This window comes from Sturnira hondurensis, unplaced genomic scaffold (assembly GCF_014824575.4).
Source record: "Sturnira hondurensis isolate 20B ecotype Veracruz unplaced genomic scaffold, ASM1482457v3 Scaffold0001872, whole genome shotgun sequence".
In the NCBI taxonomy this organism is placed as follows: Eukaryota; Metazoa; Chordata; class Mammalia; order Chiroptera; family Phyllostomidae; genus Sturnira; species Sturnira hondurensis.
Window position 1 is genome coordinate 21,493,379 of NW_028074503.1, and position 27,447 is coordinate 21,520,825.

Below are 27,447 nucleotides of genomic sequence, written 5' to 3' on the forward strand. Positions count from 1 at the left end.
CCATCTGGGGTTCTGGCCTGCGACCCAGGCGTATCCCCTGATGGGAATAGAACCGGTGACCTTTTGGTTAACAGCTTGGTGCTTAGTCCACTGAGCCACACCAGTGAGTGCCAGGTTTTTATTTTTATTTTTCTAAAAAAGGTTCTGGTTACAATTGTAGTGATCAGGAGTGGATGTGGGGAGACCACCAATGTTGTTGTAATATTCCAGGCAGTAGTAGGTCATGGTAGCTTGGACTAGGCAATATAGAAATGTAAAGACTTGAAGGATATTTGGGTGCCCACATTGATGGGGCTTGGTCATGGAGTGGAATTTGGGGTATGCTTTTGGGTTTGGTTAATGATACCAAATTAATTACACCGTAATTGCTTGGTAGGGCATGGGCAGATTTTTTTTTTTGTTAGTATCTTAAATTTGCAATGTCTTTGAGATAATCTAAATAGACTCTCAAGTAGACAGTTGATCTCTGAAAGAGCCTTTTGGGCTAAAGGTATGAATTTGGGAGCAGGGATGTGGATGATAGCAACTAGATATAAAACATGAGGAAAGAGGCTCTAAGAGTTAGGCCATGAAGTACTAAATTTAAAGAGATGAGAAGAGTGAGTCAACAAAATAGATGTAAGTAGGTAGGGTTGGAGAGGAAGGAGGCAAATTCTAAATAGTGCAATGGTATAGAAGTCCGTGGAAGGGTATTTTCAAGAAGGGGAGATGGTTAACAGTATGGGGTACGCTGAGAGGTAAGGAGTCAGGACTAAAAAAGTCTCTTGGATTTGGTGTTACGAGGTAATGGTAGCCTTATGAAAACTTTAGATGGAATAGTGGGAACAGAAACTAGACTGTATTGGGTTGAGCAGTGGAGGATATGGAATTAGAAATGCTGACAGTTCTTGAAGTTTGGCAATTGAAGTGAAAATAGAGTAAGAAAGATGTGTTTTTTGTTTTTTTTTTAAAGGTAAGACTTGGGCATACTTTATAAACGTTTCATTCTCTCTTTTTAAAAAAGATTTCATTTATTTTTAAAGAGAGGGGCAGGGAGGGAGAAAGGGAGAGAAACAGCACTGTGTGGTTGCCTCTCAAGTGCCCCCTACTGGGGACCTGGCCCACAACCCAGGTATGTGCCCTGACTAGGAATTGAACCAGTGACTGTCTGGTTCACAGGCTGGCACTCAATCCACTGAGCCATACCAGCCAGGGCTAAACAGTTTATTCTCTTGATAGTGTCTTGCTGAGCAGAAGTTTTTAATTTAATAAAGTCTATGTATCAGGGTTTTTTTTCATGGACTGCTTTTGGTGTTGTATATAAAAACTCATTGCCAAACCTAAGTTCAGCTAAATTTCCTGTTTTCAACTAGAAGTTTTGCAGTTTTTCATTTTACATTTACTTCTGTGATCCAGTTTGAGTTCTTTTTGTGAAAGATGTACTGCCTGTGTCTAGATTAATTTCTTCAGGTGGATGTCTAGCTGTTCCAGCACCATTTATTGAGAAGATTTTTTTCTCTATTGAATTGCATTTGCTTTTTTTGTCAGAGGTCCGTTGACTATATGGGTCTATTTCTGGGCTCTCTATATTGAGTTCTTTGGCTCCTATTATACTGTCTTGATTACTGTAGCTTTACAGTAAGTCTTGAAGTTGCCTAGTGTCAGTCCTCCAACCTCAAGCACAGTGTTGACTGTTTTTGGCCTTTCCAAGTAAACCTTAGGACCCATGATGTCAATATCTACAAAATACCTTGCTGGAATTTTGATTGGGAATACGTTGAATCTATGCATTAAGTTGGGAAGAATTGCCATCTCAACAATAATGAGTCTTTCAATCCATGAACACAGAATATATTATCTTAAAGGTTAAGAATAGGAAGAATTTACTTGTGATGATAAAGGTCAGATAATGATTACTTTTGAGAGGCACGTAATGACCAAAGGTGACATGAAGGCTTTGGAATTTTGGGAATATTCAGTATCCATTTGCTCATTACATTGACATACTAATTTTTAAAAAATCCATCAAGTTGCACACTTATGGTGTCTATACTTCTCTATGCTAATATTTCAATCAAAATGTTTCTTAAAAAGGAAGAAAACTTAGAGGACAGAATCAATTTTGATTTAAAGAGCAGAGAATTCAGCACACAAGTTTGTTTGTTGTAAGTACCAGTAAGTGGTCTAACATCTACTTACTGGTACTTTGGAAAATGTGTGGGTATAGATTTGGGGGAAGAAGGGAACTGGGTAAAGAATTTACTGAAAATAAGCAGACTTACTTGAAAGGTTGATCGTTAGTGCATTTCTTGTGGACTATTTTTATATGGCTACATATGGTGGTTACAGATATAGGGAGAATTTTTATTACCAATTTTAAATAAAATGAAGGATACTGCAGACTAAATCTTGGAAAAAACTATACCACAAATTCTGTTAGAAACAAAGTGTTCTTGAGGGAGGTTGGTATGTGCCCTATCACCTGGTATTTGAAGCTAGATTAGATAAAACGGAAGAAGGTGTCCTATTTGGACCACCCTGCATTGCAGAGGAATAGACAGAATCACATGAAAGGCTTTTTTTTCTTAACTTAAATTTCTGTGATGGGAAAATGTTATAGTCTCTGCTGTACTATGAAAAAACATTCTTGTTTTGTCACTAAAACATTGGCCCTCTTCAGAGTTGTTTTTTGTCTAAATATTAGTTCAGAATATTGTTTTGAGCAAGAGAACAAAGATGGAATTTATGAGTTACCTAATTCTATGGCTTGTATGTGTGGAGAATCATTGTAAGTTAACTGGTACCCGTCATGTTTGAGGCATTAGCTGCTTGTATTTCTTACAGGTGGTGATATGAAGTAAACAGATGAAGGAGTGCTAGCAATTAGAATGCCCCATTTTACATGACTGTAGAGCAAAATCTTGCCTAGAAGCAGTTTAGTTTAATGGGCTGTGCTTGTGGTTTCAACGGAAAGTCTTGTAGCAATAGTAACAGCAAACTTGTAAACTTGTAACAGCAAATGACTTCAGTTTGCATTTGTCACACCAGGAAAGACAATACAGTATCAATTTATTCATTTTTGTGTCAATGTAGTGATGTTAAAGGATGTTTGTTGCTCACAAGGGGTAAAATTGAAAGGGGTAAAAGGCAAGCCTTTATAATATTGAATGCTTAATGATTTTATACGTTGCTATGTCAAAACTCTTAGGAGGGTTTCCTGTATGGTTGGTCTTAGATAAGACTTCATTAATCTTGGTCCTTTCCCACAGTTCTAAGTCAGTCTATAGGAAGTTGTTAAACATCTGAGAATATATTGCAAGAAGGAAGACTTTCTTCTGTGTGTTGCTTTGTAGATATGTTTATATCTTTTTCTTCCAAGATAATTTCTTACCTACCAATTTATAGAATAAAGTAACTGGTTTGCCCCCCCCCCCTTTTAACTTTAAAGTCTATTTTCTGCTCAGTTTGCTCTTTCTCCCTGCGCGAATTTACTGTTATATCCAGCTACCATCTCTATTCATATTGATGATGTCCAAATTCGTGTTTCTGTATGTTTTCTTTGAGACCTCTGTTTCCATTAGCATTATCTAGTTCAAATTGAAGTTGATTACTTTTTTCCCTTTCCTGTAGTCCACATGTTAGCAAATTTTTTAAATCCTTACCTGAGGCTATGTTTATTGATTTTAGAGAGAGAGGAAGGGAGAGAGAAGCATTGATGTGAGAAACATCGATCAATTGTATCCCTTACGTGCCCCATCTGGGGATTGAGCCTGCAACCTAAGTCTGTGCCCTGACTGGAAATTGAACCCTCATTCTTTTGGTGTATGGGACTATGCTCCAGCTGAGTCATAAGCCAGGACTGTATCCCACAGCTTACCCTGTATCCAGTTGCATATGCCAGTAACCATCCAAGGTATGAAATGTTCTATATATAATTTGTATGAGTTGAGTTGGTTTTTAATGTTCAAAACCTCTGTGTTTTTACTGATTTTTCTGTCTAATTTTATCTGCTTAAAATGAGGAATTGAATCTGTTAGTGTTGAATTATCTCCTTTCCATTCTGTTTTATGTATTCTAAGCCTGTTAAGTACATGTATTTTTGTATATGATGTGTGTATAATTTTATATTTTCTTGATATATTAACCCTTGTATCATTATGAAGTGTCTCTCTGTATCTAGTAATATTGTTTGAAGTTGATACAGACATTTCAGCTCTCCTATTGTTGCTCTTTGCATAGTATATCTTTTCTGTTTTCTGTCAACCTAGCATATCTTTGAGTTCCAAGGTATGTCTGTTGTAGAGTGTGTACAGTTGAATCTTGCTTATCCAGCCTGACAATCTTTGCCTTTTGATTGGAATATTTAGGCCACTCATATTTAATGTAATTATTAATATGGTTGGATTTTTAATTGCCATTTTGTTATTTATTTTCTAATGTCTCTTTTTCTTGTTATTCCTCTGTATCTTTTTTACTGCCTCTGGGGTGGGGGTGGTTAAATGATACTTTCTGAGTATTTTTTAGTAGTTGCTTTAGGGATTGTATCTGTATTTTTATAGTTATCACAGTCTTCTAATTAATATTTTCTTAATTCTAATAAAATATAGAAACATTCTTCCAGTATGAGAGAGCTCAATCTCCTGCCTTTTATGGTATTACTTTAATATATGTAACATCTATGTGTATTATAAACTTAGCAATAGAGTGTTAAATTACTTCTTTGTACAGTCCTACATTTTTTTTAAAAAAGGTAAGAGAAGGGAAAATTATTGTAGGGTCTTTTATGTTAATGTACACATTTACCACTTTTTGTTGTCTCCATTTGTTTTATGAATTTGAGTCATAGTATGGTGTCATTTCCTTTCAGCTTAAAGAATTTCCTATAAATCAGGTCTGCTACCAATCAAATTTGTTAGTCTTTGTTTCCCCCCCTTCATTTTGAAAGAGTAGTTTTGTTGGATCTAGAATTCTTAGTTGATAGTCACTCCCTTTCTCCTCTGGCCAGAAGAAAGAGAGATAAATTATTTCCTTGTTCCTCATTGCCACTTTTCAGATAATTTTTTTCTTCCATTCATCCACACATTGTTGTCATCTTTTTACCACTGACTGACCATCTTTTTACCCCTTTGCATTGTGACTGTTTTGTTCTTTGCTTAGTGTCATTTTGTCCATATTACTCTTACCTTGATTTTTGGTGACTTTAATGTACACATACAGATGGTGATTCTTTTGACACTGCCCATTCTTTCTGTGAACTTTCCCATAATGATTTATTCTCCACCTGACCTCAGCCAATGTAATGTACTTCCATAGTCACACTAACCAGTGCTTCTCGAACTATCTGTTGTGAAAACCAGTATATGTTTATTTCTAATCCATCATTGGTAGATTTTTTTTTGGTAAAATACAGTTAAAGTCAATTACTAGGAATTGAAATGCTGTTTGGTTGTCATGACAATTCCAAATTATTGTAAATTTCTAATCATTTACTCTAATTTCTACACTTCTTTCTTTGAAAGAGTAACACTTTGAGTAATTCTATTTTATTTTAGATCTTGTCAGTTACCAATAACTGCAGCCCTTCCCTCATCTCAGTTTCATTCACAGTGCTCTTGGATTACTACCTTCTATCTTTCCAGCTCACTCTCTATAGTACCCTGGGTCCACTGGGTTGTCTGATCCATTGTTCTTGCCACATTTTTCGCTGCCTTATACCTTCTTAATGTGATCATAAAATCATTTCCTTGCTTCTTTCTTGCTTCATTCTACTAGTTTGGCAAAACTACAATTCCGGTTAAATCCAATTTCTACCTTCTTTGCCTTTGGATTACACAGCTGAACTTGAAAGGAGAGAAACATACCCATGGGTGTCAGTCTCTCTCTAAGTTCATGACTACATCCTTAAAATGGGCCCATATTGTCTGGAAAGCATATACTGTACTTCTAGTTTCTTCACTTTCTCACTGCTGTTTCACACCTGCTACTCAAATTAGCCTCTTTGCCACTCTTAACTGATGACCTCACTGTCTACTTCCTGGATAAACTTGCTGTCAGAAGAAAACTCCCACAGATTCCCTTTGTGTCTGTCATTGAGTCATGTTAAATTAGAATGACACTTTGTCTTGATAAGAATTTTTCTTAAGATCATTGTGTTAAATCAATTGGGGTTGGGGACTAGTTTCTCTTCTTTTCCTTTAAAACTTTATTATATTCTTAGGTGTAGAGGATGGACATTTAACAATAACACTGTTACTCAACTATAGTTATGCAGAGTGTTGTGCAGGAAAATGGGTGTATACAATGTTAATTACAGGGTTTTGTTAGTCTGCAAAGTACCAGAGACTACCCTAAGGAATGAATAGTTTATTCTGCTGCGTGTGAAGAGTGGCAGCAGGAAGGCATAGAATGAGTGTGAAAACTGTTTGTGTGACCTTCCCTGCAGCTGGAGAGAGCTAGGATGTGTGTGAGTGACCCTAGATGAAACTAGAGATGGGGGCAGAGATTTTGAGCTGGGGAGAGTAATCACATCTCTCCCCCTTGCTCCCTTAAGTTTGTGTTAATGGTCTTTCTGAAGTTTGGAAATTGGTTATTGTGAATTGTTCTTTTTTTTTTCCAAATCCTCTCCCAAGAATGTGTTTATTGATTTTGGTAGGGGGAGAGAAGAGAGAGAGACGGAGAGGGAGAGAAACATCAACATGAGAGAGAAATACCGATTGGTTGCCTCCCCTGTGTGCCCTGACGGGGGCTTGAACCTGCAGCCTTTTGGTGTATGGGGTGATGTTCCAACCAACTGAGCCACCCAGCCAGGGATGAATTGTTCTTTTTGACTCTGTTTCATTCTCTATCAGATTTTCTATAACAAATGTTATAACCCTTTCCCATTTTTCACAACTCCCAGACCTGCCTTCTTTTTCACTTTGTATTAAGCTTTGCTGATAAAGAAGGTCTGACATGAAACAAACTCCCTCCAGATTTTCACCTTATCCTCAATTCAGCCTTATACTTCCCACCCCCCTGTCTCCTCAGAGGGGGCAGTAGATTGCTTCCTTTCCGTGATTTAACTCTTATCTTAATTTCTTAAGGAGTACAAGGACTGATAAAACAAATGGTGTGTTTTAATTGTCCAGAATTTACAGCTGATTTAAAAAATTATTGCATATAATCCTTTTTAAAGGGGAGAGAAAAAATCATCAGATAAAACTCAAGTTGCCTTTATCTACTTTCTTCTTGGTCATCCTTCTCATCTCAACTTTTATAGGACATTAAAAAATACTTTATACATATGTGTAGTTTTAAAAATGCTTTTTCATAAAAACATGAGCGCTGCTCATATTTGTCTTGTGACAGTATTGTTCTGTCTGCTGTATGGAGAACAGGTTGGTTGGTAGGAGCAGGATTGAATACAGAGATACAGGAAATGATTGTCAATCATTCCATTGAAGGATAAATGGTGGAGGGTTGTGTTTAGAGTGACTGACTATGAAGATGAAAAATAGTGGACAGGCTAGAAATTTAAGGAGGTAGGATTGCTAGGAATTAGTGAATGGTGAGATGCAGTGATTGCAGGAGCAGGCATTATTAAAGGTAACTCGTAGGTTTTCGCCAAGAGCAGTTGAGATAGATAGTAGTGGTGCTATTTACTGAGGTAGAGAAGCTAGAGAAGGGGTCAGATGACTGATTTGGTTTTGGACAAGAAGAGATTTCATTGCCTTTGTGAAATCTAAATGGAGATGTTAGGTGGCTATTTGGGTGGACTGGTTTAGAGCTTAGAGAAGTTCTGAAGACGGAGCAACAAAAATTGTTAATATAAGGATGGTATTGGAAACTGTAGGTGTAGGAGAGGTCACTTGGGTGGGTGAGTAAAGGACCTAGCCCTAGGACTAACTGCTGAGATTTGGTAGAGGAAATGAAGCTGACAAAGTAGGCAGAGAAGGAGCAGCAAGAATCGGAGACCTGGGAGCCAAAGACATTAGTTTAAGGAGGAAAGGTAGTGGTTAGGCATAGAATGCTGCTTAGACATTAAGTAAGATGAAGGCCAAATTGGGTCTGTTGGATTTAGAGATATGGGGGTCTTTAGTGACCCTGGTAAGAAGTGTCCTACTGGTTTTATAGAAGCAGATAATCACATGGGAATGGGTTGGAGAGGGAGGAGAGGTAAGGAAATGGAGGCAGGGTGTTTTGACAACTCTCTTAATAAGGTTGGCTTTGAAAGAAGAGAGGTACCTGGAGTGGGAGATGGGAGGTTGAGATGGTAGGCAGAAAGAGGATTTTAAGAAATGAATAAACTGTGAATGAATGGATGGATGTCCAGTTGAATGTGAGATGTGGATCAGTACCAAAGAATAATCACTAATGTAAGGTTCTAGGGAGATGGGGGGGTGATGATTATCCTGTCCTGTCCTATCATATCTTATGCGTATAGAAAAGGATTTCTTTTAGATCGGAGGGAAGAACAGCATGGGGAAAATGCTGTTCTTATCCTGTTTCATTGTAGATTTTCCGTGAATTATAAACGTAGAGGGTTGAGAGCCTTTTAATCACGTTTTTAAGATGCAACTCCCATTTGATGATTTTATGATTTCTTTTTTTTTTTACTGCCATCTACAAATTTTGACTATCGGTACCAGAAAAAAACACACACCCCAACCAAAAACAATATATTCAGTAAATAATCTGGCTTTTTGGGAAGCTAATCTGTGCATATATTTTCCCCCTGTTCAGGATACTTTATTTTTATTCCATTTCAGGGATTATGTCACAACTTGTATTTCTGTGTCCTGTGACCCCTTCCCCCTTGTGTGTTATGAATTATAACAAAATTCCTCTATATGGGGGAATTCTAATAGAATTCACTGAACAAATTTGATCTAAATAGTAGTTGGTGTCATGAGCAGAAACATAACTCCTTTTTCCTCAGAAGACTTTTCATTAGACTGTTATGTTAGAGTGGATTTTTGTGTAGAGAATACTTGTACGTGATACAAAAGTCAAGAGGTACAGAACTACGTACAGTAAGAAGTCTTTAATTTCTGGTTCCTCATTTACTCTCTTTTGTTGCCAAAGCAGCTGGTGTTACCATTTTCTTAAGTATCCTCCCAGAGAATCTGTGCATCTACAGGCAGACTTACATATGATTTTGTTCTTTCTTTGCATAAATGCTATAATGCACATTTTTATTCATTTAACATTGTATATTTAAAATTGCTCCATATTAGTATATAAAGAATCTTTTCATTCTTTGTGCCCACATTGTAAAGACATACCATAATAATCTGATTATTGTGTTCTATTAATGTTTGGTGCCAGTATTTATGATTAATTTGGACATATTTAAGTGGTTTTGACTGAAATACTGTTTTTTTTAGGCAGCAAAAATTATTATAAATCTTTATATAAACTTAAATTAAAAAAACTGGAAATGAAAGGTAATTATTTTATTGGTATGTCATTGAAAGATTGATATTATCATGTTAACTTAAAAGGAAAAATAGACTAGATTTACTTGTGTTACCTATACAATTTATTTACAGAAGAAACAAGAATTTTATGGTCATTTTTATAAACTTGCTTTTCAGCCTGATGTATTATGTAGTTTAAAAAGGTCCAGTGCCTTCTGCTTTTAAAAGTTCATTTGAGGCTTTTGACTCTTGTGTTTTATGGCTGACATTAATTTCATATGAGTATATTTCTCAGATATTTCAACTCTAAGAAAAAGCTTTATTTCAGAATATATAACTTCATTCTCTACAGAAGAGTCAACTCTCATTTTGATTTAGTTTAGAAGATCTTAGTTTATTCCTCATACCCAGGGGTATTTCATGTCTGCAGATATTTTGTTTCCTGTTTGTGTTGCAGCATGCTTTATTTATGACACTGGCGGGTTGTTGGTTTAACCTTCGTTGGCTTTCAGTGATGTAACATTCCTTTTGTAATGGTGTTAGGAATAACATATATGCTTATTTTTATTTAATTTAAAAGTTAGCAATGATGCAGATATACTTATGAAATAGGCTACACATGGGATTGTTTTATTTATTTTTAAATTTATTTATTTTTAGAGGGAGGCGAAGGGAGGGAGAAAGAGAAAGAGAAAAAAACATCTGTCGGCTGCCTCTTGCATGTGTCCTGACTGGGGATAGAACCTGTGACCTTTCGCTGTGTGGACTGATGCCCAGCTGAGCCATATGGGTCAGGGTGGTATTGTTTAAAATTAATAAATGTTTCTAGTGGCTATGAATGTTTTGGTTTTCATGAAGGTGTTAAGAAAACTTCATCCAAATGTCTATTTTATCAGCAGCCGAGAAGAGGGCCATGAAAATAAAAAACAAGTATATAGAAAATTTGTGTATATACTAAGCAAAAAGTAGGCTTGGCATGTTAGATTAATAAAAGGATTTTCCAGGTATTTTCTACTCGCTGCCTACTGTATGTTTAACTATCAATTAACTTGGAGTGAAGTGATGGAGACATCTTATTTCACTTGACTAACGTACCATCTAGCTTAATATTTGTGTGTGACCTATGGGACATCATGATAATTGCCTTCTTTAACATCACGTATACAGAATGAGGTGTTTACGTGCTTTGCACATTCCTAGTACCCTCTTAAAAACTATCAGTTAATGAAGTTTGCACTGTATAGGTCACAGCTCTTGGGGTTAAAGATTTTGTCCTGTTCCTTCACGTTTAAGTGGAATTGTGGCACACACAGGGGGCTAGGGGTGTTAGGTTCTAAAGTTAGCGTATAAAGTGGAAAATGTGTGGGGGGTATTTTCTCTTAAAACCCCTTAACTCGTTCTTGGAATAGAGTGCACTAGGTTTTTCTGGGTTTACAAAGCAGTTGATCCATATTAGTGGGTATTGTTTATGAAATAAAACATGCTTAAACACTAGACTCATATTCAGCATGATGAGAGAGGTCTTTGGGAACTAGGACTACTGAGGAAACAGCAGAGTCAGGCCTTTCATCCTAATGCCCTCTGGAGCAGTTCCTATTGAGAGGAATGGCAGGTTTGATGTATATAATTACTTTGGTTGTGCATTTGCTGAATGCAGCTAGTTGAAGTATATGTTTGATGCTACCCCATTGTAACTCCCGCCCTTGCCTTCTTTGATGATTTGAGTGTAAAAGTAATCATTTCAGTTAATTTGTTCTCTGGATTAGTTTTTAAGCATTCTTTTTCGTTTATATTAAAGTCAAAATGTATACAATAACTATATCAGAATTTTGAGGATTCCTTTTGTAAACACACAGAATTGAGCTTTTAAGTTGAAAATCCTTGTTTGGTTGCTTGCTGGCCTTACAAGTTCAGGAATAGAGGATTACCATTGTGCCATTTTTGGTAGCTGTATGTGCTAGTATTTGGATAGTACTGAGTTCTTTGAGTTTGACTCTTGATGAGTATGTGAAGATACATCTATTTCAAAGGTTCATATGCTAACTTTTGCTAGCCACTTTGAAAGGTAAGGCATGTTGTGTTAATTAAGTAATTTGCCGTTCCTGTTCATTGATTTTGTGTGTTTTTGTCCAGGTTGCTTTCCTGTTGCATCTTTGACATAGTTTCATAGACTCTGCTCCATGATTAACTCAAACATCTGAAATGAAGATGGAGGAGGCAGTAGGAAAAGTCGAAGACCTCATTGAGTCCGAAGTCCCACCAAAAACATCCAAACAAGAGACAGCTAAGGAGGAAGATGGATCTGTAGAACTGGAATCTCAAGTTCAGAAAGATGGTGTAGTGGATGCTGCAGTTCTATCTTCAATGCCCTGCTTATTGATGGAACTGAGAAGGGACTCTTCTGAGTCTCAGTTAGCATCCACAGAGAGTGACAAGCCGACAGCTGGCCGAGTTTATGAGAGTGACTCCTCTAATCACTGCATGCTTTCCCCTTCCTCTAGTGGTCACCTGGCTGATTCAGATACATTGTCTTCTGCAGAAGAGAATGAACCCTCCCAGACAGAAACAACTGTAGAGGGAGACCCTTCCGGAGTGTCAGGTGCCACAGTTGGGCGCAAGTCCCGGCGGTCTCGATCTGAAAGTGAAACATCTACTATGGCTGCCAAGAAAAATAGGCAATCCAGTGATAAACAGAATGGCCGAGTCGCCAAGGTTAAAGGTCACCGGAGCCAAAAGCACAAGGAAAGAATCAGGCTACTGAGGCAGAAACGGGAGGCTGCTGCGCGTAAGAAATACAACCTGTTGCAGGACAGTAGTACCAGTGATAGTGACCTGACTTGTGACTCAAGCACGAGCTCATCCGATGATGATGAAGAGGTTTCAGGGAGCAGCAAGACAATCACTGCAGAGATACCAGGTAGAGGATGTTTTTTAAACTGACTGTAGAGCACCTGATGGCATTTCTCAGCTGTCAGGCTCAGTTAGATGAGTGACACTTGAAAAAATCCAGGAGACCTGCAGCTCTGTGTAAATTTGAAGACTGCAGTGTACTACAAGACATGGCCAATTAAAAAAAAAAAACCTGTTCTGAGGTTTCCAGTGCACTTTAGCACATTAGCAAAAAAGAAAATATTTAAATGGTTAATAATAGGGACAAGATTATTTTTAAGTAATGGAATTTCTCACTTCTCTCTCTCTCTGTAACACGTTACCTGAACTCCCATTATTGCCTTTTTAGCACTGTATAGATTTAATAATCACTGCTCAGCATTATTACTAAGTACATTATCCTCAGGAATAGGCACCTTGCTTTATTATATAGCCACTGCACTTGAACTTATGGTGTCTGAAATAACATGTCCTATCTTTCGTTAAAGATTTCTATAACTATTTCTCTTAAAATAGTAGTTGATGTGTTTTTTCTCATTCAGTGCATGATAAGCTAGTTATCCTTTTTGCACATTTTTCTATTCTGAGTTGTCACTTGCATCGAAAATAATGTGGTTTTGTTTTGTTTTTTTGCAAAATTTCCCCCTTACTCCCTAAATCTTTAAAAAGTTGATTGATAGAAATCTGCTTGTTCCAGCTCTCACTGGTATAAGGGTCTAATTTATTACATGTTTGACATACCTGCTTTTTCCATATTATCACATCTGGTATTGTGTACTACAAAGGCAGTCTTGAGATTTCATAGTGAAAGAAAGATGAGGTCTAAATGCTTCTTCATTGGTGAAATCTCATTATTGAGGAGATTTACGATTGGGAACATTCTGTAAACTACGTGGCACTTGACAGATCACAACAACATTGTTTATTACTACATCAAAGGGGGAAGTTTTGGTTTTCAAAGTTTTATGGGTGGCACAGTTATTCCTTCTAGTTTACTGAATGGTTTTTTGGTTTCTACACATGAAGACAACATATTGTTTACATACAAAGAATATTTGAAAAACAGAATATCGGTTAATTAACCTGTAGCTGACCAAACTTATTAACTCAATAACAAGAATTAGTTTTAAAGCACTTTATAGCTCTTTAAATTATAATAAAAATCTCACCCATATGGTATGTCAAATAGAGTTTTACAGTCATTAGAATGCTTACTGTTTCAGTATCTACTGAATTCCTATAGTAGTTCCTTGTGTTAAAATAAATGGGGAGGGTATTTAATTGAAGCCCATCAGTTGAATGCATGAGAGAAGCAGGCTTTGAGATTGTTCTAGGCAGGTTCTAGGTGTATTTCAGTTTTCCATTGAATATTTTTAAGAAAGCTTTTAATACTTGTAAAAATTGCTCATGCATTATTGTGTTCTGTTCTACTCTATTAATCAACATCATTATGCATCCCTTGATACAGTGCTTAATTTCACTCACTAAACACATTGCTATGTAACCACCTCAATACTTTGCCTTTTTATGTGAAGAGGGAAGAAGGTGGGTGAACAAAATTCTCTATGATGATAGACTCCATTGTAGAGGTACCATGAGAAATGTCTTCATGGGCACTCTGCCTGTTTGGCTTACACAGGTTAGGTGTGCTTTGTTCATATTTTTCAAATCTCTTTGCTATTTGACTACCTTGATCAGTTTTTAAAACTAAAATACCACTGATTTGTTTCTTGTCTATTCTGAATTATATACTAACAAAAACCTCAAAGTAAATTATCTGGATCTATAATTTAGTTTCTGTTGTTCACACCATTTAGTAAGTTTGTGGCTTTTGAAAATAAATATAAAGTTTTCTAAGGTAATCATGCAGAATCAGATGGTAGGTGGGATGCAGGGTCGCTGTATATGACTGACTACCTAGGCTGTGCCCTGCACTTTCAGGAGGTACTTACTGTTCACGTAACACAGATAAGAGTGGTCTTTCCTAGAACTATGCAAGGCAGTGAAGATGGAACAGCCTACCATTAAATATCAGGAAGTTCATTTCAACTGTCCATATTGTTATCCCAGAAAAATTGTGACATTGTGCATTTTTTGATACAAAAATTTATACCTCAGTTTCCTGAGTCACACGACTGTGGAGAAGGGTCACTCAACCTCATAGCAAGGGCCATAGAAAGCTGTATAAACTGTACAGCTGGGACAGATTAGGAACTGACCTGAGTGCAACAATGTGGACATTCAGGTGAACCTTAAACTGGATGTGCCTAACAATCTCTTGGATGTCGAAATTTGAATCCAGCTGTTTACACAAAATGGAAACCAAGAGGAAAAGTAAAAACTGAGATTCTTGCTATAATCTTTCATCAAGGTAACTACAGTAATTTAATAATCCAGGAAATGCTTTATTTAGAAGCTTTTGTTTGGCAACAGCTTAAATGTTGAAGGAATTATGCTAAATATTCTCTTATGCCAAATAATACAACAATTAATGTGATTTTTTTAAAGAGTGAACATAAGTAATGATGCAGGCTTGTATAATGCATGATAATACTTAATAATTGAGTTTGCTATCTAGGCAACAGGTGTTTATGAAGACTTCTTTAGTTCACAGTTAACTAGCAGGCAGCTTAGTGTGCACACTAGATCATTTTCTTAAAGTTTTTGAAAAAATATTACTGTTTTAGAAATCTCTCTGGAGATATCATACCAAGATAATTCTGGCAGTTCTTTCACTTGGGGGATTTGGAACAAAAACAGAGTATCTTGTAGTAAATATTAATATAAAAATACTCTGTATGTGGTGGTCTTGAGTGTTCAAAGCTTTTGTCAAATGTCTCACTTATTTTTATAGATGACCGTTTTATAACTGCTAATCACTTGGCAGTGTTACAAGAAGAACATTTCTTTCCTTTTAGGCGGCATTTTCTCTATGTAAAATCACTTTAAGTTGCGACTAGATTTTGTAAAGTCTGCTCTTGCAGGAAAGTTTGATTTTAGTGAATGAATAATGGACATCAGACTTCATTCAGTTCAAAAAATTCTCTGAACAGACTAACTTACATGCATCAGTATACAGGGGTAGTGGGGAAACATTTTTTCAATAACTGTTGTTTTTCATAAATATTTACCCTAGAGTAAAACCTTAGGGTCATTTCACCTTGTCTTGGCTAAAATGACCTGCTTTTGTGTGTTTCAATAGTCACCATATAAATGCCTACTCAGACTGAGGTCCCAAAATGTACCCACCTTGGTAGATAAGGTTCAGTAGTTGTCTTGGCTGGTTTGCATTTAGAAAATCTCTTTTGTCTATTTTGGAGAATGTTAGGGAAGCTATTAAGGACAGCTGTCTGAGATCACCTGAATTCTCAAACTGTAGCCAGCCAGAACAGGTTAGCCCCATTGAAGCCAGGTTCTCACCATCTGTTTATTACTCATCATGCACATTTATGCACTGAAATACATCATGATAATCTATCATCTTACCTCACAGTTTTTCTGAGGTCAAGAGTTAGGCATAATGAATTAACTCTTGCTTGGAAATTTAAAAATAAAAATTTTGAAGTAGTAAATCCTTTGTAGAAATTTTGAAAATAGAAAAATGTGAAATGTTAAAATCATTCATAATTCTTTTGTTAACATTGAATATGTTGCCTTCCATAATATATAACAAAATTTATCATATTATGTTTATGTACTTCTCTTTTGCTTTTCCTCTTAATTGCATTTTGAACATTTAACCAAAACCCAATATACTCTTTAAAATGTATTAAAAAAATAATTTAGCTAACTAGGAGAACTTCCCCAACATTGGTTCTTTGGTCTGTTTTTAGTTTTTGCTGTTATTAAAAAGGATATGAACACTTTTAAGGGTCTTAACACATACTGCCAAACTGCTTTTTAAGAATATATTGTTTATTCCATCTAGAAGCTTAAGTATTTTTTGCATTACATTCTTGCTATTGAGTGTTTTTTAAAAATTGCTTTGCATTTTTTGGATCACTAGTGAAATTGAAAAATCATGTTTGGCCATTTGTATTCTTTTGATAAACAGTCTATTCATGTTCTTTGCATGTTTTCCTTCTGCCACATTTGTTTTTATAATTTGTGAGGGTTCTTAACCTGTTGGGAATTGTATTACTTGGAAAAAATTTAATGCTAATTTAAGCAGTGGGGACTTGTGGTAGAAGATAAACCACAAACCCACACTGGGAATACCATGACCTTTTTCCTAGATTGAATATGAAGTGGCTAGAAGTTCCACATCCTCACTTTAAGCCTTTTATAATCTGGTCAATTTTAGTAGCTGTTTAGGAGACTCACTAAATACATTGGTAACAAAACACTGAGATGGAGTAATCAGATGATAACTGCCTATTTTCATCTTAGTAAATGCAAATAAGGCAGGTAAAATCCATGTGGTTTTCAATCTGGCTAGATATTAGAATCACTTGGGGAGCACTAAAAACAGGATGCCTGGGCCTTACTCTAGACCAGTTAAATCAGAATCTCAAGGTCTGACCCAGGTATCAGCATTTTCCCCCCAGCTTTTTTGCAATATACTCAACATATATAACATTATGTGTTTTTTAAGTATACAACATGAATATTTGATAAATGTTTATGTTGTGAAATGACTGTTACAGCAAGGTCATTCAATACACTCATCACTTCGTGTAGTTACAGTTTAACGTGTATTGAGAACTTGTAAGTTCTGCTCTCATAGCAACTTTCACAATATAATACGGTAAATACTGTTAACTATCACCATGCTGTATATTACATCCGTAGAACTTATTGTCTTATAATTGGAAGTTTGTACCCTTTGACCACCTTCATTTCCTCTCCCCCAAACACTAGTTTGCTCTATTTCTATGAATTTAGTTTTTTTAAGTTTCCACATGTAAGTGAAATTATGCAGTATTTGTCTTTTTCTGTGTGACTTATTTCACTTAGCATAAAGGCATCAGCATTTTTCAAGTTCCCCAGTGATTATAGCAGCCAGGGCTGAGGACTCAGTTGAACAGTGATATTTTAAGTCATAGCTAAACATCAGTGGTGAAGCTGGTAGTATGGTTCAGTTAAGTTTTGTTACGGCTAATGGGTATCAAATTATGAACAGTGGAGTCTAGTTTTAAAAAATCTTAGTTATAAGAACCATAGCATAGCTCTGAATTAGTTAACAAGCATAAGCCCTTTTACTCCATTTAAGTGATAATTTTAAAAGCATGCATGGTTTAAATGTGGTTTTCTCTATGCTACAATGTCTGGATAATGTTACCTTAAGGTTAGAATCTTTTGATATCTTACTGGTGGCTATCCTTTGGCAATCTCTAATGTTAAAGCACCGAAGTATTGCTTTTGGCCTGCTTTTCCTTATTTCCTAGAGTGAGTGCCTATATTAACTTTTATATATGCAAAAGCATAAGCTTTGCTTTCGATGTAATTCTTTTTCTCAAAGTAGGATATATCTTAGTATTAATAAAAGAACATGTGTTTAAGGTGAGAATATGGTCTTTGTTTTTTTTTAATAGACTTAATTTTTAGAGCAGTTTTAGGTTCACAGCAAAATTGAGCAGATGGTACAAAGATTTCACATACACTTCTGCCTGCACACACGCACAACCTCCCCCACTGTCAGCTTTCCTTACCAGAGTCATACATTTGTTGCAGTTGATGAACCTATATTGACATGTCATTGTCACTTATAGTTCATAGTTTACATTAGGGTGCATTCTTGGTGTGCATTTAATGAGTTTTAACAAATGTGTAATTGATCTCTTCAAGATCTGGAAATATCAGTGCTTATTGCTGGTAGTCATTTTTATGAGGCTGCATCTTACCCAGTGTATTTAGGTAATACCAAAATCTATAACAGATCTAAGTTGCTATATGATTTCCTGTCCTATACAATTAAGTTTACCCAGAATTTCAAATGGGAATAAACTGCTTAAAGAAAGCTTGATATTCTTTAAATTCTACTTAGTCTTTCCATAAGCTAAATAAACTACCCTCTGGGGAAAGGTGTGTCCTTCTTGAGAAAGTTTACATAAACAAGATTTTTTTTAAATATGAAGAAAGGGGATGGAGTAATCAGGAGAAAGGGAAATAAAATGAAGTTAATTAAGAATGTTGATAATAAACTTAAGATTTTTGTTAGCTGGGTAGAATGGGGCTAAAAATTTGTCCTGTAGCTTTTTAGGCATTGAAGAGAGATGGCATGATGAATGGCATGATGAACAGTTCTCATTGTCTAAGAGAAACATTTAATACTAAGAACTGGGGTGCTGGCTGAGTAGCTCAGTTAGAGCATTGTCCCAATATGCCAAGGTTGAGAGTTTGATACTTGGTCAGAGAACATACAAGAATCAACCAATGAATGTATAACAAAGTGGAGCAAGAAATTGATGTTTCTCTTTTCAAGAAAGTCAGTGAAAAGTACAGAGAACTGGTAAATTTTTCTTTTGCATCTTCATAAAAAGCCACTGTGAGATAAAGTGAACTGTTTCTTCAGAATTATCTGGGGTTAATTGTAATACAGCATTTTATAGGTCTGTTCTTTATAAGAGTTCATGGTATAGGTAGGTGGTATAAGGCCAAGATTGATTGATTCCATCAATCACTCATTTATTCAGATATTTGAGCATCTCCTCGGCAGCATTGGGAATGCAGTTATGAATGTAAATAAAGCTCCTGCCCTCGTTGAACTTAGTTTTTTTGAGGAGACACAATAAATGAATTTATTATGCTATCAGGTAGGAATATATATATATATATATATATATATATATATATATACACTGTGGATAATAAAACAGGCTATAAGTGATAAAGATTGACTAGAAATGGGGTGGAAAAGCCATTTTAGATAGTGTAGTCAAGTGGTCTCAGGAGGTAGCATTTTTAATAGCTCCCTGAAGAAATGAAGAGTTCATTATAGTTTTTTTTAAGATTCCCAAATCAAAGATGATCTGGCCTAGCAAGAATAAAACAGCATTGTGCAGGAGCATCTCCTAAATTGAAATCCTATGAAATCACTGTTCTACTAGAATTAATGCACACATCTGAGAAGTGCTGCATCATGTGGAAACAGGTTTCCTTACTGTAAGGCGTCTCAGCCGTTAGAGGGGAAGGATGTGATTTGTAGCTTACCTCAAACTTAACCACAGAACATTGTTGCCCCCCCCCCCGGGGGGTTATACCTTGTTAACACCTTGCACAGACTAGAGTTTGTAAAAACCTGACTCAGAGGCAATTTTTTAAATTTAAAACAAGAGCATTTGATAAGACTATCAGCTAAGAATTATTGTATACTGATTGAATATAGGCCAGCTACCAAAATGACTTCTAGAATTTTAAAGTCAAAGCAATCAAAATATTCAAGGATATAGTGGTTCTCAACCAAGGCTGTACATTCACATCACCTGGGGAGCTTAAAAGAAAACAAAGAAAAAGCAATCTACAGTGCCTTGGAGCCCTAGCTATGTTTGGTATTTGTTAAACCACTCCTAATTTTCATGTGTTCAGCCCAGGTTCAAAACCACTATTACAGATTAATATTAGTTGTATAGTTACAGAATACATGTTCCTAGCCAGATATATTGAGGCTGTAAGAAATGGTAGCATTGTTTTATTTTTCTTGGAATGACTTTTGTTTGGTTAATTAAGTGCTGCTTGTCAATGATATTTATTTCTTTATTTAAAGCTTTTATTTATTTTTAGAGAGAGGGGAGGGGAGGGAGAAAGAGTGAGAGAAACATTGATGTGTGAGAGGCACATCAATAGGTTATCTCTCATATGCCCCCAACTGAGGACCTGGCCTGCAACCCAGGGATGTGCCCTGACCAGGAATCCAACCAGCAACCTTTTGGTTTAGAGGCTGGCACTCAATCTACTGAGCCATACCAGCCAGGGCATCAATCTTATTTATTATGGCTGTTCTTAGTAATGCTTATGCTGTTTGTCTGAATAAGCATGTCTTGTTAAAAATGCAACGTTTTGGATTAATGTTTTATCAAATGGCCTCAATATTTTTAAAGCTGACTTCAGTCTTGCTGTGGGATCTGAAGGAACACCCAGGGAAATTCCAGGATTACTTGACAGGGGTGCTGTGTGTAATAAGAACTGCATAGGCAGTGTCTCCTAGAAAAGGCCATTAGCTGTTTTTCAAAAATGGAGAGGCAGGCAGAGGAGAAGTTCCGCGTGTGGAAGGAAAAAGTTAACTCACCTTGACCCTGGTGAAAAGAACAATAGGCTGCTCCTGGAACCCAGGGAACTTAAAATGCAGCTAGTTGGCCAAAGCCCTCCCCTGTCATCCCATCAGATGCTCACATGCAGATGCCTGGCTCCCAAGAACTGCCACAGCAGCCCTTTGATTCTTATGTGACTTTCCCAGATGTTGACAGTACTTTAGAATTCCTGAAGACTTACAATGGTTTTTCAGCTAACTCTGCTGAAAATGGGAGTATTTAAAAACAACCCTTGAATCTGTCACAAAATCAGTTGTATTAACTATCTGGTTTTTGGACTCTGTAAGAAGGAATATGCTTTTGCCCATTGTAAGTTTCTTTTGATGGTGTTTTAAAAGTTATAAGAGTAAAGTTTCTTTTTAAGCAATTAGATATTCAAAACAAAGTAGAATTTGACAAATATGGTTGGAACATAGAACCATATTTATATGATAATAGCAATGATCCTCACTTTATACTTTTCCATGCTAAAAATATAAATAAGATATAAAGTAGGGAATCTTAGTAAATCCAAATAGGTAAATGATTAATTCCTCTTCTCATTTATTTTCTACACCTTTGACTCACTTCTGATTCTAGTGTGGGAATCACATAATTAATTCTACTCTGAGGATTATGAATGAATATACTGCATGAATGTTTTTATATTGTCTTTCCATATATCATTTAATGAACTGGTTTCTAGTCTTTAATAAATTATAATGTTAAATTGCATTTGTATGCAGGAAGAACAAGTAATTTTTGAGCAAATGTGTACCTTGTATCTATTGTGCAAGATACTGCAGGGAAAGCAGACTGGCATTTAGTATCATGCATGAGAAAAATAGTATTTTTCATTGCTACATAGATGAATTTTTTTATCTCAAGTGTTAACTTAAAGCCCAGTGCCTGAGGCAATAGTCTGGCAGATATCATCTGGTGAAATTGGTACCCTGATGTAAAGGGTACCCTCTAGAGGATACAGATTGACATGGTCACTCTATTATGGGTATGTATTGAGTGAGTTTTTAAGTTACTAGTGACTAAGTCTATTAGCTAATGTACTACCAATTTAATTTTGTTTTCAGTCCATGGACTGAAAGTAAATGGCCTTCAGTATGTTAAAGGGCCCATGGAGTGTGTCAAAAGAAAGAAAATACTGCAGGATTGAAAGTCTTGTAACGTGATATATATTTGTACGTGTAGCCTAGGATTGGGAAATACTGCTATTTTACCTTTTCTCCATTGCTGGGAATATTGTGAGAAACCGCTAAAATAGGATGAAAGTTTTCAATTGGAGTAGGTTATTTTGCTAATACTAACTGATTTTTTAAAAATTTTGCTTTCTATTGGATTTACTTTTAATAAATTTCCTTTATATAAAATTTGGCAAAGCCCTGACCCATGTGGCTAAGTTGGTTGGGCATTGTCCCACAGAGTAAAAGGTTGCCTGTTAGATTCCAGTTGGAGCACATGTGTAGGTTGTGGGTTCAGTCCCCAGTCACCGATTGATGTTTCCCTCCCTCTCTTTCTTCCTCCTCCTTTCTCTAAAAATAAATAAATTAATCTTTAAAAAATAAAGTTTGACAAATAAGGGTAAGGTTTTGAACACCAGTGCAGCCTAGAATAAATTTCTTAGTACACTGAACCCTTGCATAACCTGTTAGTATGAATTTTCACCATAAAATAGGAGATTTTTATAACTCATGAATTTTTCTCTGAAGTGATAGTGTAACACTTGTAAACTGCTTCTGCTAATAATTTTTTAAAGATTTTATTTATTTATCTTTAGAGGGGAAGGGAAGGAGAGAGGGAGAGAAATATTAATGTATGGTTGCCTCTCCTGCACGTTCCCTGCCGGGAACCAGGAACTGGCCTGCAACCCAGGCATGTGCCCTGACTGGGAATCGAACCGCTATCATCTGGTACGCAGGCCCGTGCTCAATCTGCTGAGCTACACCAGCCAGGGCTGCTAATAAATTTTTTAAAGTAAGTTTTATATCAGTGGGAAGAGCATATTGGTTTTGGATGACTAACCAGATTTTAACTAATTCATAATCTTTACTTGAAGTTGAGATATTTTCAGGGAAGTTTGTTTTGTCTTCAACTTTTTTTCTGGGGTCATAGATTTTATTAGACATGGAATTTTAGACAAAAGAAAACATTTAATTTCATCATGTTAACATGACTACTTTTCTATTAATGTGTAAATTGCATCAAGCACTTAACAGGTTTCTTTTTTGTTTTATAATTTAATAGTTGATGTATTAAGTATGTTCTGAAATGCTTTTTTATTTTTAAAATAGGACATATGAATTCATTTAAAAAGAATGTATAGACAAATTATTTCTAGTATTGACTGGATATGTTCTAATTTTTATTAGATAATTGAGTGAGAGGTGTAGAGGTTTTTTCCTCATAAAGATAAAAATGAAAAATTACAGTGGAATGAAATTATCAAATGTTATATTTTACTTTTATTGAGGTAAAATTGACATACAACATTATTTTAAGGTATGCAACAGAATGATTCAATTTGTATATATTGCAGATTTATCACAATATCTATAATTAACATCTATCATATAGAGCCACAGAATTTTTTTGTGTGTGGTTAGAACTTTTAAGATTTACTCTCTTTAGCAAGATTCAGATACACAGCACAGTGTTGTTAGCTTCAGTCACCATGCTGTGCATTACAGCCCCATGACTGATTTAGGTTATAACCAGAACTTTGTACATTTGACTCCCTTCCCTCATACACTTCACCTCTCCCCCTCTCATCCTGCCTCCTGCCTTTGGCAACCACCAGTCTATGAACTTGGTTTGGTTTTAATTTGTGTCGTAGATTCCACATATAAGTGAGATCACATGGCATTTTTCTTTGTCTGTCTTAGCATAATGCCCTTGAGATTCATCTATGTTTTTGCAAATGGCAAGAATTCATTCTTTTTTTATGATTGAATAATATTTGTTTATATATATATATATATATATATATATATATATATATATCACTGCATTTTATTGATTCATTGATCCATTGATGGATAACATCAATTTCACATCTTGGCTATTGTAAATAATGCTGCAGTGAACATGGGGGTGCATATATCTTTTCTAGTTAGTGTTTTTTCCTGGGAATTGCTGGGTCACATGGTAGTCTATTTTTAACTTTTTGAGGAACCTCCATACTGTTTCCTTGGTGGCTGTACCAATTTACATTCCTATCAGCAGTATGCAGGGGTTCAGACATAGATTTCAGTAATTGATATTCAAGGTAGAAATAACATTTTGAGTATTTAGAAGTGTTAAACACTAATAATTTTGGGGAAACTTTCTACATAATTTTGGATAAATATTTTGTGTAAAGGTTTCTGTAAAAAGAAGTGGAACACGAGAATACATTGACTTATAGAATATATGTTAAAATGTTGAAATTTAAAGTACAATTTGATATTTTTTGGTTTGGAGAGTTTAACAACATAGCAGGAACATATACAAATTTTATTTTGATTTTCAGTTTCTCGTTGAACCTTGAAAATGTGTTACTGTCTTAAGAATTATATTTTGAAAAAAAAGTTTTTATGAGTTTTGCTTTAAGATAAATATACCTCTTCCAGGTTGCACAATTTAAAAATTCTTCTCTTAAAAATACGTGTTTCTGTAATTGTACAGAAACATAAGGACATTTAAAGAAGCACCAAGTATTTGAAGCAGTTTTAATACTTTTTTTTTTAACATGACTGCTGTTGGGGATTACTGAATTCTCTTTCACTGAGACAAAGTCTATATTTGTAGGATTATAACTACTTAATACTGTGAGGTGGGGATTACTTTCACATTGTGTGGTGGCATTTAAAAAAAATTTAAGCCTCACCTGAGGTTATATTTATTAATTTTAGAGGGAGAGGAAGGGGGACAGAGAGAAATATCAATTGGTTGCATCCTGCATGCACTCCAACTGAGGATTGAACCCCCCACCTACATTTGTGCCCTGACCAGAGATCCAACAGATCCAACCACAACACAAGATGATGATCTAACCAATTAACCCACACCCATCCAGTGACATTTTTATGTAGATGTTGTTTTAGAAGTAAGTGCCTAGTGGTCTTCCCTTAATTTCCCTTGACTTCCCTTAATTTTTCTGGAATTTTGAGAAGGGTAAGGAGTATATCCTGTTGGACTCTTGTAGTCTTATATAAAGTGCTAATTCTGGAAAGAAACTTCTTTTTAAAAAAAAAATTTATTTATTTATGTATCTTTAGAGGGGAAGGAGAGAGGGAGAGAAGCATCAATGTATGGTTGCCTTTTGTGCATCCCCTGCTGGGAGTTGGTTCGCAGGCCTGTGCTCAATCCACTGAGCTACACCAGCCAGGGCTTGGAAAGAAACTTCTTTCAACCTGTAATATTAATCTACACACATGGTTGAAATGCTGTTTATTTAAGAATAAAATCTCATATCTGGATTATCACTTCTCTAATAAGTACATTTGGAATGTAGTTGCTGGCACTTAAAAGAAGGCATTATTCCTTCACAAAGGTAAATGTGTTTCTGATAATCTGTCTGCAAACTGCTTTTTGTATACTTTGTACTAATTCATGTTGTAGAACAATAGAAAACTAATCATTTTATGAGCTTTCAACCAGCAGATTAGAACAATCTGGTTGTTTGAGCCACTTATTAGATAATAATAATGCTTTTAATTATATTGATGCATATTTATGTGTATTATTAACATTGAGTGTAGTAAAAGCTGAAATGAAATCTTAATTTAGAACACAGCACAGTAAAATTAAAATCTTAAGATTTAATATTTTACACGAAGTGGTTTTTTTTTTTTTTTCCTTCCACTTAGAAGTAGAATAAAGGATTCTGTAGTTTGGGGGCTCCAAGAGAAAAGCCTGTGTTTTTAGTTATCAGTTGGCCTAGTCTCAAGGATATGTGTGTGGACCTTCTTCAAATTCTGTAATAATTAATTCTGTATTTTTATTAACATTATAGTTGACAATTTGTGAGAGACAGATAACTATGCAGTAGTCTACGTGGATTTTAATGAATTTAGGTTGTTTTTTAAAAATTTAATTTATTTTTATTGTTGTTAAAGTACTGTGGTCTCCATTTTCACCCCACCACACCCCCTGCCTCCCCCATTCTCGTCCCCACCCCCAACCTACCCACCTTGGCTTTGTCCATGTGTCCTTTATACATGTTCCTTGATGGCCCTTCCCCTATTTCCCTCCATTATCCCTACCCCCCCTTCTTACTGTCAGTTCTTTATTTCACTGTCTGGTTATATTTCTCTTGCTTGTTCTTTTTGTTATTTAGGTAGTGAGATCATATGGTATTTGTCTTTAGCTGCCTAGTTTATAAGCCAGGAGGTTGTTAATATAATATTCATTCATGGCTTCTTAAATGTAAGAAAAAAATATTACTTCTTCCCACTCCCTCCCTTCCTGTCCCACCTGTCTCCCCTCTCCTTCCCTCTTCTTTTCTCTCCTTCTCTCTGTCTCTTTCTCTCTCTCCCTTCCCCTCTCTCTTTCAAATAAAAAATAAATAAGTGGGGAAAATTGTTGCACACAGATAAACCTAGTTAGGGTGATTAAATTGTTGGGAAAGAACATCATTTTATCTTTTTCTCTTAAAATTGTTAGTGAAGGCTTTTGGAGCTCCTGTTTGTTTCATTAACAGACTGAGTAAAAGAACAGAAGAGAATTTATTTTGCTTCATTGCTTTTGTCATTCCCTATTGGTGTGTAGATTTAACAGCAAGGGTCTTTGAATATAGGACTATGTTAATTTACATAAATTTGTATGCAGACCAGTATATTAGAAATGAAATCATTGAAATCTTCTTGTTAATGAAAGAAATACTACAGGAACCTTTTTGTTGAGCAAACAAAGCATCCCAAATTGATATTACTGATAATTTTTTAAAAAGTATTAACTGAATTTGCCTAATGGTACAGTTACATGAAAGTCATAGGAAAAACAGTATCAGCAGGGTTATTCAACCTGTGGCCCATGGGCCACATGTGGCGCAGATGGCTGTGAATGTGGCCCGGCACAAAATTGTAAGTTTACTTAAAACATTATGAGATTTTTTGTGTGTGATTAATATCGCAGTGTATTTAATGTGTGGCCCAAGACAGCTCTTCATCCGGTGTGGCTCAGAGACACCAAAAGGTTTGAGCCCCCCTGCCCCGCCCCCCGCTGCCCCGTACAGGCTTTGTGTTATCCTCATTTGTTTAGATAACAAGTTATGAAAGTTACCTTATTAAAGATGATCTTTTAAGTAATCATATCTGCTATATTTTGGTTAGTTTATATTGATTTTCTTCACTCCGGTTTGTATTATTTAAATTGATATATTGAGAGTGCAATGAAAAAAGATTTTGTGGAATACAGCATGGCAGAAAACATATCAGAAAGATTTCAGCAAGTTTATTAAGATTTATTATTAAATTTGTTATATAAGAATTGTTCTCAAAGAAAAATTCTTCTAGAAATCCTCCCCAAAAATTACTTATATGCTGTCAATCATTGTATAGATAAGAAAATTGTGTTTTAAATGTCTAGAACAGTTATATGAATTGTAAACAGCATGAATAACTTTCAAGTTTCTATGCATAATTTTAGGGGTTTTTTAAAATTTCTGTTTTTAATTCCTCCAAAGGTTAAGAAAGTTACTGGGGATTGAAACCAAACTTAAGTGTTCTAGTATTGAGTGAATCTTTTCATATTATATTAGATTACTACAACATAGAATAGAATACATCCTAAAGAATAATGGAATAATGATCTACGAGGAAGTGTGTTACTTGGTGGCAATAATATAATATTCATATTATAATATAATATTACATTCATATGATAACGTAAGATTTGGGAAGAATGTCATTAAATTGCTTTATTTTATTGCATTTTGTTTATACTCTATTTATTTGCAT

The 27,447-nt window shown here is 35.5% G+C and overlaps 1 protein-coding gene across 3 annotated transcripts in view; it reads left to right on the top strand.

The window, feature by feature from the left end:
• Positions 1-27,447, top strand: part of ARK2N (arkadia (RNF111) N-terminal like PKA signaling regulator 2N) — a 69,000-nt gene that overhangs the window by 12,938 nt on the left and 28,615 nt on the right. For all 3 annotated transcript variants that reach the window (XM_037033740.1, XM_037033734.1, XM_037033751.1), the window contains exon 2: positions 11,511-12,294. In XM_037033740.1, coding sequence (XP_036889635.1) covers positions 11,580-12,294 — 715 coding nt within the window. In that variant the 5' untranslated portion in view covers positions 11,511-11,579. The remainder of the gene's footprint in view (positions 1-11,510; positions 12,295-27,447) is intronic.